This window comes from Scyliorhinus torazame, chromosome 14 (assembly GCF_047496885.1).
Source record: "Scyliorhinus torazame isolate Kashiwa2021f chromosome 14, sScyTor2.1, whole genome shotgun sequence".
Classification (NCBI taxonomy): Eukaryota; Metazoa; Chordata; class Chondrichthyes; order Carcharhiniformes; family Scyliorhinidae; genus Scyliorhinus; species Scyliorhinus torazame.
The window spans coordinates 190,976,053-190,993,664 of NC_092720.1; the positions used below are offsets into that span (position 1 = coordinate 190,976,053).

Below are 17,612 nucleotides of genomic sequence, written 5' to 3' on the forward strand. Positions count from 1 at the left end.
AATTTGCATGTTTACGCCGAGGTCCCAGGTTCGACCCCAGCTCTGGGTCACTGTCCGTGTGGAGTTTGCACATTGTCCCCATGTTTGCGTGGGTTTTGCCCCCACAACCCAAATATATGCAGGCTGGGCGGATTGGCCACACTAAATTGCCCCTTAATTGGAAAAAATGAATTGGGTACTTTAAATTTATTTTTAAAACCACTTAAATTTGCATGTTTAAATGTAACATGATATGTATTCTATAGAGTAGTCATGTTTCACAAAGAGTAACATTTAGAGTTGAAAGTCTTTGGAAAATTAAGCCACCTTTTCATATTGCTGGTTCATATTTTGAAGGGGAAGGAATGATGAATGTAGGAATTTCAGATATACATTGTATTATGTGTATTTGGTGAAGTATGAGTTAGTGTGTATAGTGTGTTGCAGTGGCAATGTTTAAAAATCCTGGTTTACAAGACCAGCAGAGGTGCAATTAAGGCATCGTAAAAACAAAATCGTCATTCATTCCAACCTTGTATATTGTTCATTTGAAGTTGTGTGAATGGAATTTTGTTCATATAAAGAAGATTCCTTGGGGAGTCGATAATTAAGAGACATTGGGAGGGATTCCCCGGTCCCCAGTCATGTTTCTCCGCAGCGTGCCATTTCTGGTGGTGGGATTCTATACTCCCGGCACTTGTCAATGGGATTTCCCGCCACTAGTCAATGGGATTTCTTATTGACGCCACCCCACACCACCAGGAAACCCGTGAATGGGCGTGCACTGCTGGCGGGAAAAGTGAATTGCGATGGCCGGAGAATTCCGCTCATTATATTTAACTTCAGTAAAATGGTGTAGTTAATGGGAGGAGCCAGGGGCTAGTAGTCAGATGTTGAAGTTTTTGATCAGCCTGTGAAGAGAATAGCTGATTCCCGCAAAGCGGTTTAGTTTTTTTTATAAAATCACCTGCGAACCGAATAGCAGTCTCTGAAAAGGCTGACAGGTTAAACAGTAGTTTGACACAGGCAAGAATGTGCAATGGGTTCTTGAAGGATCTCTCTTTCTCAAACCAGTTTCTTCAAGATACTTCTTTACAGCAAGTATCCCTGGTTTGGCTCTGTATTTCAAACTGGATTTTGATCTGAAATGGGTTTTGCTCGAGTGGTGATAAAAGATAGCAGTTAGGAATTAGTGTTTCATTTAATTGTGAAGCATTGTTAGACTGGTAATTATAAGCTATTTTCTTGATGATGTTAAAATTAGTAATGCTGTGTTAGTAATAAAGTTTGTTTTACTATACCATATTCTTATTTGTGTGTGGCTTCACTCCTGGAGTGAGGTATCCTTACAAATTAAATTAAATATTGGAGTTTCTCACCGGTATCCGAACAGCTATTGGGGTCTGGTCTGGGATTGTAATATGCCCAACTTGCCTTCTCTCGCACACACTCCCACCTTTCACTCTCTCACAATACACAGACACACTCCCACCTCTCACAACACACACTCCCCTCTCACACCACTCACACAATTACTCCCACCTCACACACACACCTCACACATACTCCCACCTCACACACTCACTCCCACCTTTCACGCACACTCCTACCTCACACACCCACTCCCACTTCTCACACACTCCCTCACACACACTCCTACCTCACACACTCCCACATCTCACTCACTCCCACCTCTCACACTCAATCCCACCTCACACGCTCCCACATACACACTCCCACCTCACAAACATGCTCCACCTCCCTCTATCAGACACACTCTCTCACCTTCTCACACACGCACTCTCCCACCTTTCTCTCACACACCCATCTTCCTCTCTCTCTCTCACACACACACGCTCTCACCTTTATGTGACACACACCCATCTTCCTCTCTCTCTCACACACACACACTCTCTCACCACTGTCTCAAAGTCACTCTCACCGCAACTCTGGGATTCAGCTCATGTGCATTATTGGATCAAGGCTGTAATGAGGTTCAGAGCCCAGTGACTCTTGTGGTTTATCTTTGTTGTAATCATTTTAAAAAAGAAATGTAACTACCCAATTCATTTTTTCCAATTAAGGGGCAATTTAGTGTGGCCAATCCACCTACCCTCCACATCTTTGGGTTGTGGGGCGAAACCCACGCAAACACGGGGAGAATGTGCAAACTCCACACGGACAGCGAACCAGAGCCGAGATCGAACCTGGGACCTCGGTGCTGTGAGGTAGTTGTGCTAACCACTGTGCCACCGTGCTGCCCATCTTTGTTGTAATCATATAGGATGCGACCAGGTGGTGCTTATTGTAGGGCCAGGAACATGATTGGAGAATTCAAACCCTGGGGTCCTGGGAAAGAAGGGCACAAATAAGGGTGGCAACGACACATTCACAAGGACTTTGGAAGAGGAGGTAGGAATTGGGACTCTCACACGTTATGGCCAATTCACCTACCCTGCACATCGTTTTGGGTTGTGGGGGTGAGACCCACGCAGACACGGGGTGAATGTGCAAACTACTCACGGACAGTGACCCGGGGCAGGGATCGAACTTGGGACCTTGTCGCCGTGTATTCTGCTTTTATTACCAAGGGGGTTGGGCGGTCTGTAGTTTAGTAGGAAAAAGTCGAGGGTGCAGGAAATGGGTGTCCTGACAACGTGAGCTCGGAGAGGACTCAAGAAAATGTCAGCCCCAACAGCGTAATAGGCCCTCAGTCCTGTATTGGGCTGTTAGCCAAGAATCAGGCAACCTGGAGAATAGCCATCCAGCCCATCGAAATGTGCACATTTCTCCGAAATGCTGACTTTGACAGCAAGGGTGTGACCTACTGAGTCACAGGCAGCACCTTAAGTTAAGGCCTGAAATAAAAGCCCCAGATCTAAACCTTTATTATTGAATATACACTTTGTACCATTATACAATTGTCATTCATGAGGTAAACTTGCATCAAAACTTTACCCAATGATTTCTGTACTGTGTTGAGTGTTTTCTGAAAGAAAATTCTAGTAAGGGACAATTTAGCGTGGCCAATCCACCTACCCTGTACATCTTTTCGTGTTGTGGTGGTGAGACCCACGCAGACACGGGGAGAATGTGCAAACTCCACATCGACAGTGATCCGGGGCCCAGGTCCTCTGCGCCGTGAGACAGCAGTGCTAACCACTGTGCCGCCATGCGGCCGACAGTGCTGAGTGGCGATGTGTGGGGTGCAACAATTAGCGATCAAAGACTGTTAAATCTGAATGAACTATTTTATGCAAAGTTTTTCCAGCAATTCCATAACCATTTCATGAGGCGATTGAATCTGACAGGTAAGGAGTAGAGACGGAGGGAGGTAAGACCGGTGGATGGCAGCGAAGGGGACACAGCAGGCAGAAAGCAGGGGAGGTGTATCGCCAGGGTGCACAGAGGGGTGAGTTTTTTTTCTTTATTTTTCCATTGGATGTGGGCAATGCTGGCTGGGCCAGCATTTAACTGAGTGACTTGCCAGGGCCATTCCAGAGGGCAGTCAAAAAAAATCAACCACATTGTGGGTCTGGAGTCACACAGACCAGACTAGGCCAGGACAGATTTGTCAAACGGTGAGATATTACAGATCCCCGAGATCATAGAACTTACAATGATGAAGGAGGCCATTCGGCCCGTCGAGTCTGCACTGGCCCTTGGAAAGAGCACCCCACACTTCCAACCTATCTCCGTTACCCAGTAACCCCACCTAACCTTTTTGGACACTAAGGGCAATTTATCATGGCCAATCCACCTAACCTGCACATCTTGGACTGTGGGAGGAAACCGGGGCACCCGGAGGAAACCCACGCAGACACGGGGAGAACGTGCAGACTCCGCACAGACAGTGACCCAAGCAGGGAATCGAACCTGGGACCCTGGAGCTGCAAAGCAACTGTGCAAACCACTGTGCTACCGTGCCGCCCCTCTGCAGGGGGATCTAGATGTCCTCCTGCATGAATCACAAAAGTTTGGTGTGCAGGTACAGCAAGTAATTTGGAAAGCTGATAGGGTGTTATTGCGAGGGGAACTGATTACAAATGTAGGGAGGTTATGCTTCAGTCATCCAGGGCATTGGTGAAACCGCATCCGCCGTACTGTCCAGTATTGGTCTCCTTATTTAAGGAAAGATGCACAAGGTTTACTGGACTAATACCAGGAATGGGTGGGTTGTCTTTTGAGGAAATTGTTGGACTGGCTGGTGGAACTGTTTGCTCTCACAGGGTGGTGAGTCTCTAGAACTCTCTTCATCAAAAGGCAGTGGAGTCTTGTAATATTTCTCAGGCAGGGGTAAGTAGATTCTTGACGAACAAGGTGGGGGGACATTATCGGGGATGGGTAGACAGGAATGTGGAGTTGATTTGATTTATTATTGTCACATGTATTAGTATACAGTGAAAAGTAATGTTTCTTGCATGTTATGCAGACAACACATAGGAAAGAGAGACTGCAGAATGTAATGTTACAGTTGGGGTTACAATCAGATCTGTCATGGTCTCATTGAATGGAGGAGCAGGCTCAAGGGGCTGAATGGCCTACTCATGCTCCTAATTCAAATGTTCGTATGTACGTTCTTCCATCCAGGAGATTGGTGAACTCGATGGGTTTTCACAAAAATTGATGAAGCATTTGTAGTCACCATTACTGATTTCAATTCCAGATTTTTTTTCTGAAGTTAAAGTCCGCAAGACATCAGGATGGGATTTGAACCCTTGTTCATCCAGAACATTAGCCTGGGCCTCCGGGTTACTAGTTCAGTGCCATCACCGCTATCTTCCGAGATAGGATTCGGCAGAGGGAAGAAGGATAGCTAAATGAAGTGGCAGTAAAGAATAGAGGCAAAGAGAGTTTGGGAGCAAGGGGGGAGAGAGAGGTGGAGGGGGGGGGGGATGTGGCAGGAGGAGGAAAGAGGTGGCGGGGAAAGAGAGAAATGGTGGGATGGAGGGGGAGCAGAGGTGGTGGGAGGGGGAGACGTGGCGGGAGGGGGAGAGAGAGGTGACGGGAGGGGGAGAGATGGAGCGAGGGGGAGAGAGATGGAGCACAGGGGAGAGAAGGAGCAATGGAGGAGCGAGGGGAGAGAGAGATGGAGTGAGGGGAGAGAGATGGAGTGAGGGGGAGAGGGGAAGGAGCGATGGAGGAGCGAGTGGAGAGATGGAGCGAGGGGAGAGAGATGGAGTGAGTGGAGAGAGATGGAGTGTGTGGGAGAGGGGAAGGAGCGATGGGAGAGATGGAGGAGCGAGGGGAGAGAGAGATGGAGCGAGGGGAGAAAGAGATGGAGCGAGGGGAGAGATGGAGCGAGGGAAGAGAGATGGAGTGAGGGGAGAGAGATGGAGCGAGGGGGAGTGAGAGGAGCGAGGGGAGATATGGAGCGAGGAGAGATGGAGCGAGGAGAGAGAGAGTGATGGAGCGGGCAGAGAGATGGAGCGAGGGGAGAGAGATGGAGTGAGGGGGAGAGGGGAAGGAGCGATGGAGGAGCGAGTGGGGAGAGAGAGAGACGGAGCAAGGGGAGAAAGAGATGGAGCGAGGGGGAGAGAGATGGAGTGAAAGGAGAGAGATGGAGCGAGGGGAGAGAGAGATGGAGCGAGGGGGAGAGAGAGGAGCAAGGGGAGAGATGGAGCGAGGAGAGAGAGTGATGGAGCGGGCAGAGAGATGGAGCGAGAGGAGAGAGATGGAGTGAGGGGACAGATGGAGCGAGGGAAGAGAGAGGAGCGAGGGGGAGAGATGGAGCGAGGTGAGAGAAAGATGGAGCGAGGGTAGAGAGAGATGGAGCAAGGGAGAGATGGAGCGAGGGGAGAGAGATGGAGCAAGGGGAGCGAGATGTAGCGAGATGGAACGAGGAGGGAGATGGAGCGAGGAAAGAGAGATGGAGCGAGGGGGAGAGAGATGGAGCGAGGGGGAGAGAGATGGAGCAAGGGGAGAGAGATGGAGTGAGGGGGAGAGGAGCAAGGGGAGATAAATGGAGAGAGGGGGAGAGAGATGGAGCTCGGGGGAGAGATGGAGTGAGGGGGAGAGAGATGGAGCAAGGGGAGAGAGATGGAGCGAGGGGAGAGAGATGGAGCGAGGGGAGAGAGATGGAGCGAGGGGAGAGAGATGGAGTGAGGGGAAGAGAGATGGAGCAAGGGGAGAGAGATGGAGCGAGGGCGAGGGAGATGGAGCGAGGGGGAGAGATGGAGCAAGGGGAAAGATGGAGCGAGCGGGAGAGAGATGGAGTGAGGAGAGAAATGGATCGAGGGGAGAGATGGAGCGAGGGAGAGATGTAGCGAGGGAGAGAGATGGAGCGAGGGGGAGAGAGATGGAGTGAGGGGACAGATGGAGCGAGGGGGAGAGAGATGGAGCGAGGGGGTGAGAGAGATGAAGCGAGGGAAGAGAGAGATGGAGCGAGCTGAGATGGAGCGAAGAGAGAGAGATATGGAGCGGGCAGAGAGATGGAGTGAGGGGTGAGAGAGCGAGAGATGGGGCGAGGGGGAGAGAGAGATGGAGCGAGGGGAGAAATGGAGCGAGGGGAGAGTGATATGGAGCGGGCAGAGAGATGGAGTGAGGGGTGAGAGAGCGAGAGATGGAGCGAGGGGGAGAGAGATGGAGCATGGGAAGAGAGAGATGGAGCGAGGGGGAGAGAGATGGAGTGAGGGCGAGATGGAGCATGGGAAGAGAGAGATGGAGCGAGGGGGAGAGAGATGGAGTGAGGGAGAGATGGAGCATGGGAAGAGAGAGATGGAGCAAGGGGGAGAGAGATGGAGTGAGGGAGAGATGGAGCATGGGAAGAGAGAGATGGAGCAAGGGGGAGACAGATGGAGCGAGGGGAAGAGAGATGGAGCGAGGGGGAGAGATGGAGCGAGGGAGAGAGCGATGGAGAGAGAGGGACAGATGGAGCGAGGGGAAGAGAGATGGAGCGTGGCGAGAGATGGAGCGAGGGGGAGAGGGAGTGATGGCGCGGGGGGGAGAGAAATAGAGTGAGGGTGAGAGATGGAACGAGGGGGAGGGAGATGGAGCGAGGGAGAGGGATGGAGCGAGCGGAGAGAGAGTTGGAGCAAGAAAGAGATGGAACAAAGGGAGAGAGATGGAGCGAGGGAGAGAGATGGAGCCAGGGGGGAGAGGGATGGAGCAAGGGGGAGAGGGATGGACAAAGGGGAGAGAGAGATGGAGCGAGGGAAGAGAGATGGAGCGATGGGCGAGCAATGGAGTGAGGGGAAAGAGATGGAGCGAGAGGAGAGAGATGGAGCGAGGAGTGAGATGGGAGCGAGGGGAGAGAGATGGAGCGAGGGCGAGAGATGGAGCGATGGGGCAGATGGAGTGAGGGGAGAGAGCGATGGAGCGAGTGGGACAGATGGAGTGAGGGGAGAGAGAGATGGAGCGAGTGGGATAGATGGAGCGAGGGGCCAGATAGGGCGTGGGGAGAGATGGAGCGAGCGAAGAGAGAGATGAAGCGAGGGTGAGGGAAGTGAAAGAGTGGAGTGAAGGGGAAAATGGAGAAGGAGGTGGGACAGTAGGAGGGGTGAGAGCAAGGGGAGAAGTGGTGGAAGAGGTAAGGGGGTGGGGTGGGGTGAGAATTCACAAACTGATTCAGATTCCTGGCAATGGGAGATGTTTTGTTGCACATCAGCAGGATGTATGACACAAGCAGTGCACACGATATAATCACAGGAAAAAAATCAAAGAGGAAGGTGAAAAAAAATGTGTCACAGGAAATGAGTAATGGTGCATTTTGTGTGCAAGACTTTTAACATATTCAGTTCCAGACTGAGATAAAAAGTTAGATGAATACCAATTAAAAGATTCAGTAATGGATAGACAGGTAGATAGAGCACAGAGGGATGCAGAATAATATCCAGATACAGATATTGTGACAGATGTACAGAGTTAAATAAATAATTAGTCAGACACAAACATCTTTAACAGTAATTGATTTGGACCGTCTATCATTCTTGTCTGATAAATACTTAAATAAATATTTGGACAAATACAGAAAGAAACAGAGAGAGAGAGATGCAGGCATAAAGACAGAGGGAGATGGAGACAGATAGAGAGAGAGAGAGACAGAGAGAGTTGAGAGTGAGAGAGAGAGACAGACAGGCAGAGAGTTAGAGACAGACATAGAGAGAGAGACAGACAGAAAGAGAGACAGGGACAGACAGAGACAGAGAGAGAGTGACAGAGAGGGACAGACAGAGAGATAGTCACAGGACAGAGAGAAAGAGAGAGACAAAAAGACAGTGAGTGATAGGCAGAGAGGGAGAGACAGAGAGTCAGAGAGAAACAGAAGCTGAGACAGAGAGATAGAGAGAGAGAGGGAACAAGAGACAGAAACAGAGTCCGAGAGAAACAAAAGCTGAGAGAGAGACAGAGAGCCACACACACACGCACACACAGAGGGAGGGACAAACAGTGGAATTTCATGACCCTACCGCTGTCAGGATATTCCTGTCCCAAAGTCAATCCACTTTTGAACAGCTCGCTGCATTTTCTGGCCCCACCCCACCATGATGGGCCTGGAGAATTCCACAGAAAGAGAGATAGAGATAGACAGTGAGAAAGCCAGAGAGAGAGAGATACAAACACATAGGTGTCAGGGAATGAGAGTCAGAGACAGAGGCAAAGAGAGAGACAGAGTGTAACAGAGACATGGTGACAGACAAAAAAACAGTGAGAGGGAGAGATTTTCGTGAGTGTCCATTATGCTTCAGGAAAAGGAAGCTGGTCACGGCACTTTGGTGGCAGAAGTGAGCCGGCACTTCTCTCTGCAAAGCACGTTGACAGTGATTGACTCGTACCTCACCTCGATATTTAGCTATTGAGTGTAGCGAGTGGCCAGCTCCCACCAGAGTGGAACAGGAATTGATTCATCCCTATGCCAGTGCTGCCCTCCGCCCACCCTCCTCAAAACTGCTGGGCTGGAGGGTGAACCTCCGAGGCTCACTGTGGCTCCCAGCGCTCAGAGCGAGCGACGGACATGGCTTTACCAGATGAGGGGGGCATGAAGCAAGGATAGAGCTGCTCGGAGCATTTGCTGGGCACGGTGAAGATGTGTGACATGTCCTCGGCATTGTAGAACGACAGGTACCCGCGCTCCAAGTTCAGAAAGACGCCAATGCGCCGAGGCTTGTCTGTGGCCGGCAGCGTGTGCAGTGGGTAGAAGCACTCGTACTCCCCGTTGCGGAAGGTCAGTGGCCAGTTCCCGCTCTGTGGCGTCAGGGCGAGGCGGCCGTCACGCAGCGCCGAGCGACTGCCCACCCCCAACGCCCAGCCCTCACCCGACACCTCCGCCTCCCAATAGTGGCAGCCGCTGGTATAACCCTCGGAGGCCAGGACGCAGGGCTCCAGGCTGACCTTGCTGCATGCGGTGTGTGTCAGCTGGGCGTCGGCCAACCGCAGCGAGGTCCCATCCGCCGAGATGACCAGGTTCGGGTGGGCCGTGTCTGGGTCCAAGGTCACGGCAGCTGGCACTGTGGGAGAGACGGAAGGTCGGTTAAAACTGCTCCTCGAAAAGGTGGGACCTGTAAGGGAGGAAGACGGCTTTTGCACTATGTTTATAAATTCATGTACATTGTTTATTTTGTTGTTGTTCTAAAACCATAAATACCTCAATAAAATGTTTATTAAAAAAAACTGCTCCTCGAAACATTAATCCGCAAAGTCCCTTTCCTAATTCCCGTCTTAACTAATACAACAGTGACATGCCTCGAACAGGGTTTTTAAAAAAAAAGAAAGCCAACATTTTTCACAGGAGCCTGATCAGACAAACGTAAGCGTATTGATAGGCAGAGGGATCTGGGTGTACAGGTACACAGGTAACTGAAAGTGGCAGCGCAGGTGGAGAAGGTAGTCAAGAAGGCATACGGGACTTCCGGGTGCGGCGATGACCAGCTAAGTTGCATGTTTTGGCACCTCCCGTTTTAACGGACCTTTGGGCTCTTATCGGGAGCCCCAACGGCAATTTTCGAAGGCTAAACCCACTGTGAGGCGACATAGAAGGGAGTCCCCCCGGATGTGAATGGACAGAAGAGATAATAGTGGCCAGATTGCGGAGGATCCTCTGGAGCAGCGGCAAAGAAGGGAAGTGAGAAGCAAGATGGCGGCGGAGGGAGGCCAGTTGGTATGAGGCCTGGAACAGCAGGAGTTTCTCCGGCAATGTGTGGAGGAGCTCAAGAAGGAGGTGCTGGTGCCGATGCTGCAGGCGATTGAGGGGTTAAAGGAGGCGCAGAAGACCCAAGAGATGGAGCTCCGTGGAGTGAAGGCAAAAGCTGCCGAAAATGAGGACGAGATACAGGGCTTGGTGGTGAAGACGGAGACGCACAAGGCACTGCATAAGAGGTGTATGGAGAGACTGGAAGCCCTGGAAAATAGCTCGAGGAGGAAGAACTTAAGAATCTTGGGTCTTCCCGAAGGGGCAGAGGGAGCGGACGTTGGGGCGTATGTGAGCACGATGCTCCATACCTTAATGGGAGCTGAGGCCCCGACGGGCCCCCTGGAAGTGGAGGGAGCGTATCGAGTCCTCGTGAGAAGACCAAAGGCAGGAGAAATACCTCGAGCAATAGTGGTGAGGTTTCACCGCTACAAGGACAGGGAGATGGTCCTGAGATGGGCGAAAAAGACACGGAGTAGCAGGTGGGAGAACGCGGTGATCCGCGTGTATCAGGATTGGAGTGCGGAGGTGGCGAGAAGGAGGGCGAGTTTCAATCGGGCCAAGGCGGTGCTCCACAAGAGGAAAGTGAAGTTCGGAATGTTGCAGCCGGCAAGACTGTGGGTTACACACCAGGGTAAACACCACTACTTCGAGATGACAGAAGAGGCGTGGACATTTATTGAAGGGGAGAAGTTGGACTAGATTGGAGAAAGAGTGTTTGAAATGAAGTAGTGAGGTGGTGGCAAGGGACTGTGAATCAGATGGGGGAAAATGTTCTTTCCCCTCGAAGGGGGGGGGGACATGAAGAAATGTGGGCGCCGGTGGGGAAGGGGAGGGGGAAGGAGAGAGGGAGCTGCGCCAGGGAGCTGGCTTTGTCCCCGCGCTATGGAAATTGTGGCGGGAAAAGGGGGTGCAGGAAGGAGGGGGCCTCCCATGATGGGAGGCTAAGGATAAACGGGGGAAGCAGAGGTCAGCCAGAGTTTGCGGGGGAGGGGGGGGTGTTAACTGGGTTGCTGCTGCTAAGGGGAAGGGGGAGCTGTTACGGGATGGGATGGTCGGGACGGGAGGGCGCCGTCGGGGGGATAAGCGGGTGCGTGGGAACCGGGTGAGGAGCTGGTCTAAAAAAGGGGATGGCTAGTCGACGAGGGGGGTGGGTAAAGAGCCCCCCAACCCGGTTGATCACGTGGAACGTGAGAGGGTTGAACGGGCCGATTAAGAGGGCAAGGGTACTTGCGCACCTAAAGAAGCTCAAGGCAGACGTGGTCATGCTTCAGGAGACGCACCTGAAACTGGCGGATCAGGTCAAATTAAGGAAAGGATGGGTGGGACAGGTATTCCACTCGGGCTTGGATGCGAAAAATAGAGGAGTGGCAATACTGGTGGGGAAACGGGTATTGTTTGAGGTGAAGAACATAGTGGCGGACAGTGGGGGTAGATACGTGATGGTGAGTGGCAGACTGCAAGGTGAGGCAGTGGTGCTGGTGAATGTATATGCCCCGAATTGGGATGACACAAACTTTATGAAGCGTATGCTGGGGCGCATCCCGGACCTGGAGATGGGAAAGTTGGTAATGGGGGGGGACTTCAACACGGTGCTGGACCCAGGGCTGGACCGGTCCAGATCTAGGACCGGGAGGAGGCCGGCAGCGGCCAAGGTGCTTAAGGGCTTTATGGAGCAGATGGGAGGAGTGGATCCCTGGAGATTTACTAGGCCAAGGAGTAAAGAGTTTTCCTTCTTCTCCCATGTCCACAAAGTGTACTCCCGGATAGACTTCTTTGTCCTGGGAAGGGCGCTGATCCCGAAGGTGGCAGGAACGGAGTATTCGTCTATAGCCATTTCAGATCATGCCCCACATTGGGTAGATCTGGAAGTAGGAGAGGAAAAGGAACAGCGCCCACTCTGGAGATTAGATATGGGACTGTTGGCGGACGAGAGGGTATGTGTAAAGGTGAGGGGATGTATTGAAAGGTACCTAGAGATTAATGATGACGGAGAGGTCCAGGTGGGAGTGGTCTGGGAGGCGCTGAAGGCGGTGGTTAGAGGGGAGCTGATCTCCATAAGGGCCCATAAGGGGAAACAAGAGGGTAAAGAAAGGGAGAGATTGTTGAGGGAGATTTTGAGGTGGATAGGCAATATGCGGAGGCTCCAGATGAAGGGCTATACAGGGAAAGATGGAGATTGCACACGGACTTTGACTTGTTGACCACGGGTAAGGCGGAGGCACAATGGAGGAAGGCACAGGGAGTGCAGTATGAATATGGAGAGAAGGCGAGCCGGCTGCTGGCCCAACAACGTAGGAAGAGGGGGGCGGCGAGAGAGATCGGAGGGGTTAGAGACGTGGAGGGAAAGATGGAACGGGGAGCCGAGAGGGTGAACGGGGTGTTTGAGGTATTTTACAAGAGGCTCAACCCCCGGAAGGGAAAGAGGGAATGATGCGTTTCCTAGACCAGCTGGAGTTCCCGAAGGTTGAGGAACAGGAGATGACAGGACTGGGAGCGCAGATTGAGGTGGAGGAGGTGGTAAAAGGAATTTGGAACATGCAGGCAGGGAAGGCCCCGGGACCGGATGGGTTCCCGGTGGAGTTCTATAGGAAATACGTGGACCTGCTGGCCCCACTTCTGACGAGAACCTTTAATGAGGCTAGGGAAAGGGGGACACTACCCCCGACGATGTCGGAGGCGACGATATCGCTGATCCTGAAAAGAGACAAAGACCCGCTGCAGTGCGGGTCATACAGGCCTATTTCCCTCTTGAACGTAGATGCCAAGCTTCTGGTCAAGGTGATGGCGACGAGGATAGAAGGCTGTGTCCCTGGGGTGGTGCATGATGATCAAACGGGGTTTGTTAAAGGGAGGCAATTGAATGCTAATATACGGAGGCTGCTGGGGGTAATGATGATGCCCCCACCGGAGGGGGAGGCGGAGATAGTGGTGGCGATGGATGCAGAGAAAGCATTTGATAGAGTGGAGTGGGACTACCTGTGGGAAGTACTGAGGAGATTTGGATTTGGAGAGGGGTTAGATTTGGATTAGATGGGTTCGGCTCCTACACAGGGCCCCGGTGGCAAGTGTGATCACAAATAGGCAACCATCTGACCACTTCCGACTATATAGGGGTACAAGACAGGGATGTCCCCTGTCCCCGTTACTGTTTGCGTTGGCAATTGAGCCATTGGCCATAGCGCTGGGGGGCTCTAGGAAGTGGAGGGGGGTACTTAGAGGAGGAGAAGAGCATCGGGTGTCATTATACGCGGATGATTTGTTGTTGTATGTCGCGGACCCAGTGGAGGGGATGCCTGAGATAATGCAGACACTCAGGGAGTTTGGAGAATTTTCAGGATATAAATTGAATACGGGGAAGAGTGAACTGTTTGTGATGCACCCCGGGGAACAGGGCAGGGGAATAGACGATCTACCGTTGAGGAGGGTAACAAGGGATTTCCGGTATTTAGGGATCCAGGTGGCCAGGAACTGGGGAACCTTGCATAAGCTTAACTTGGCACGACAGGTAGAGCAGATGGAAGAGGACTTTAGGAGGTGGGACATGGCGCCCCTGTCATTGGCGGGTAGGGTGCAGGCGGTTAAAATGGTGGTTCTTCCGAGGTTTCTTTTTGTGTTCCAGTGCCTCCCTGCACTGATTACAAAGGCCTTTTTTAAGAAGGTGGACAAGAGTATTATGAGCTTTGTGTGGGCTGGAAAGACCCCAAGAGTAAAGAGGGGGTTCCTGCAGCGCAGTAGGGACAGAGGGGGACTGGCACTGCCGAGTCTAAGTGATTATTATTGGGCCGCCAACGTGTCAATGATATGTAAGTGGATGAGGGAAGGGGAAGGAGCGGCGTGGAAAAGACTGGAGATGGCGTCCTGTAGGGGAACTAGCCTAAAAGCACTGGCGATGGCGCCATTGCCGTTCTCCCCGAAAAAATACACCACAAACCCAGTGGTGGTGGCAACTCTGAAAATTTGGGGGCAGTGGAGACGACATAAGGGAGTGACAGGTGCCTCCGTGTGGTCCCCGATAAGGAACAATCATAGGTTCGTCCCGGGAAGGATAGATGGGGGATTTAAATCTTGGCAGCGAGCAGGAATTGCAAAACTGAAGGACTTGTTCTTAGACGGGACGTTCGCGAGTCTGGGAGCACTGACAGAAAAATATGGGCTGCCACCGGGGAATGCATTTCGCTATATGCAAGTGAGGGCATTTGTGAGGCAACCGGTGAGGGAATTTCCGCAGCTCCCGGCGCAAGAGATCCAGGACAGAGTGATTTCGGGGGCATGGGTGGGTGATGGCAGGGTGTCAGATATATATAGGGAAATGAGAGACGAGGGGGAGACGATGGTAGAGGAGCTGAAGGGAAAATGGGAGGAGGAGCTGGGGGAAGAGATTGAGGAGGGACTGTGGGCAGATGCCCTAAGTAGGGTAAACTCTTCGTCCTCGTGTGCCAGGCTCAGCCTGATACAATTCAAGGTTCTACACAGGGCGCATATGACTGGAGCAAGGCTGAGTAGATTTTTTGGAGTGGAGGATAGGTGCGGGAGATGCGCGGGAAGCCCGGCGAACCACACCCACATGTTCTGGTCATGTCCGGTATTGCATGGGTTCTGGGTGGGTGTGGCAAAAGTGGTGGGGGTCCGGGTCGAACCAGGCTGGGGGTTGGCTCTATTTGGGGTTGCAGATGAGCCGGGAGTGCAGGAGGCAAGAGAGGCCGATGTTTTGGCCTTTGCGTCCCTAGTAGCCCGGCGAAGGATTCTACTTATGTGGAAAGAAGCTAAACCCCCGGGCGTGGAGGCCTGGATAAACGACATGGCAGGGTTCATAAAATTGGAGCGGATAAAGTACGCACTAAGAGGTTCGGCTCAAGGGTTCACCAGGCGGTGGCAACCGTTCCTCGACTATCTCGCAGAGCGATAAGGGAAAATAGGAAAGGTAGCAGCAGCAACCCTGGGGGAGGGGGGGGGGGGGCGGTGGGGGAGGACTCATTTGGGTCCTCAGGGGTTTTATGTATGTGTTTATATATTAGTTATTTATATTAGATTTTACAAAGTTACTATTTTAGTTACTATTTCTGTTCTTTCTTATTTTGTTGTTGGCAGTTGCCGTTAGTTAGTATATTATTTATTTAAAAATGATCAATGTATATATTATTACAAAGTTGTAAAATGGGAAATTTTTGTTTTTGTTTGATCGAAAAACTTTAATAAAATATATATATATATTTTTTAAAAGGCAAATGGCATGCTTGCCTTCATCGGTCGGGGCACTGAGTTTAAAAATTGGCAATTCATGCTGCAGCTTTATAGAACCTTAGTTAGGCCGGACTTGGAATACAGTGTTCAATTCTGGTCGCCACACTACCAGAAGGATGTGGAGGCTTTGGAGAGGGTACTGAAAAGATTTACCAGGATGTTGCCTGGTCTGGAGGGCATTAGCTAGGAGGAGAGGTTGGAGAAACTTGTTTTGTTCTCACTGGAACAACAGAGGTTGAGGGGCGACCTGATAGAAGTCTGCAAGGTTATGAGGGGCATGGATAGAGTGGATAGTCAGAAGCTTTTTCCCAGGGTGGAAGAGTAAATTACTAGGGGACGTAGGTTTAAGGTGTGAGGGGCAAAGTTTAGAGGAGATGTACGAGGCATGTTTTTTTTACACAGAGGGTGGTGACAGCCTGGACCTCGCAGATACGATAGTGGCGTTTAAGGGGCATCTTGACAAATACATGAATAGGATCGGAATAGAGGGAGGCTGACATGGGAGGGTAGGGGGTTTTATTTCAGACGGGCAACATGGTCGGAGCAGGCTTGGAGGGCCGAAGGGCCTGTTCCTGTGCTCTACTTTTGTTATTTTATCACTGAGCGACAACACAGGACATAGAACATACAGTGCAGGAGGCCATTCGGCCCATCGAGTCTGCACCGACCTACTTAAGCCCTCACTGCCACCCTATCCCTGTAACCGAATAACCCCATCTAACCTTTTTTTGATTACTAAGGGCAATTTATCATGGCCAATCCACCTAACCTGCACGTCTTTGGACTGTGAGGGAAAAACGGAGCACCCGGAGGAAACCCACGCAGACACGGGGAGAATGTGCAGACTCCACACAGACAGTGACCCAGCGGGGAATCGAACCTGGGACCCTGGCGCTGTGAAGCCCCAGTGCTAGCCACTTGTGCTACCGTGCTGCCCTTTTTTTGCTCTTCTTGTTCCAGTGGTGTAAATCTGATGCAACATTGCACTATTTTTTAAATATATATTTCACCACATAATTGACAAGTGAAAAGTGAAATTTGAATATCAAGCCAAAGTTATTGAGGCTATTAATTCGCACATGGACAGTGCTCATTAAAGTCCGTTATTTTCGCCCGAACAGAAATGAAATGAAATGAAAATCGCTTATTGTCACAAGTAGGCTTCAAATGAAGTTACTGTGAAAAGCCCCTAGTCGCCACATTCCGGTGCCTGTTCGGGGAGGCTGGTACGGGAATTGAACCCGCGCTGCTGGCCTGCCTTGGTCTGCTTTCAAAGCCAGCGATTTAGCCCTGTGCTAAACAGCCCCTAGGGTCCGCTTCAATGAATTGCACAAAATTAAAATACCCGCTGATGGAACTAAAATACAGTTTCTTCATTGCAAGTAAGGGAACTGGTGTGTGGCTACCTGGGGAATAGTGTCTGAGGCAGCATTAAACCGCCCCCCCCCCCCCCCGCCCTCCTCTCGCCCGAAGGCTGGGAAACATCCACACTCTCTCTCTCTCTCTCTCCCCTACATCCTCTGCCACTCCACCTTTCCTTCCCTCTCTGCCTTTCCCTCTCTGATGGTTGGTCACTTCTCACAGACCGGGGATGCAGGGGGGAGCTTCTTAAAAGGCTTCTCTTAGTTCTAAAGAGCTTTTTAAGAGGAGGAGACAGAAGTTGAGAGAAAGAAATCCAGAGTTTAGGGCCTTGGCAACGGAAGGCCCTGCCACCAACGGCGAGCTATCAGAATCAGGGATTGTCCAGAGGCTCGATTTAGGGAGGAGCAGAAATCTCCAAGTACTGTTGCATGGAAGGAGAGCAAGAGGGAGGGCTGTGGGGGCTGGAGAGGTTATGAAAATAGGGAGGAATGGAGACACTGGAGGTTACGGAGACGGGGAGGGGTATAGAGGCTGGAGGAGGTCCCACAGGGAGGGAGGGGTGTAGGGCTGGAGGTGGTTATAGAGATAGGGAGGGGTGCAGGGGCTGGAGGAGGTCCCAGAGGGAGGGAGGGGCGTAGGGCTGGATGTGGTTATAAAGATAGGGAGGGGTGCAGGGGCTGGAGGAGGTCACAGAGGGAGGGAGGGGTGAAGGGCTGGAGGTGGTTATAGAGATAGGGAGGGATGAAGGGGCTGGAGGAGGTTCCAGACTGAGGGTGTAGGGCTGGAGGTGTAGGAGGAGAGGAGGCTAGAGAGGGAAAGTGGGTTGTGTGACGAGAAAATTTAGGGGCAGAGAGGGAGGAGGTAAGACAATTCAAACAAATAGCAAGCGTGTTAAAGATTT

The 17,612-nt window shown here is 51.6% G+C and overlaps 1 protein-coding gene across 1 annotated transcript in view; it reads right to left on the reverse strand.

The window, feature by feature from the left end:
* Positions 1-7,582: 7,582 nt before the first annotated feature.
* LOC140390314 (E3 ubiquitin-protein ligase TRIM39-like) overlaps positions 7,583-17,612 on the reverse strand; it is a 46,498-nt gene continuing 36,468 nt past the window's right edge. The window contains exon 6 of the mRNA XM_072475369.1: positions 7,583-9,425. Coding sequence (XP_072331470.1) covers positions 8,896-9,425 — 530 coding nt within the window. The 3' untranslated portion in view covers positions 7,583-8,895. The remainder of the gene's footprint in view (positions 9,426-17,612) is intronic.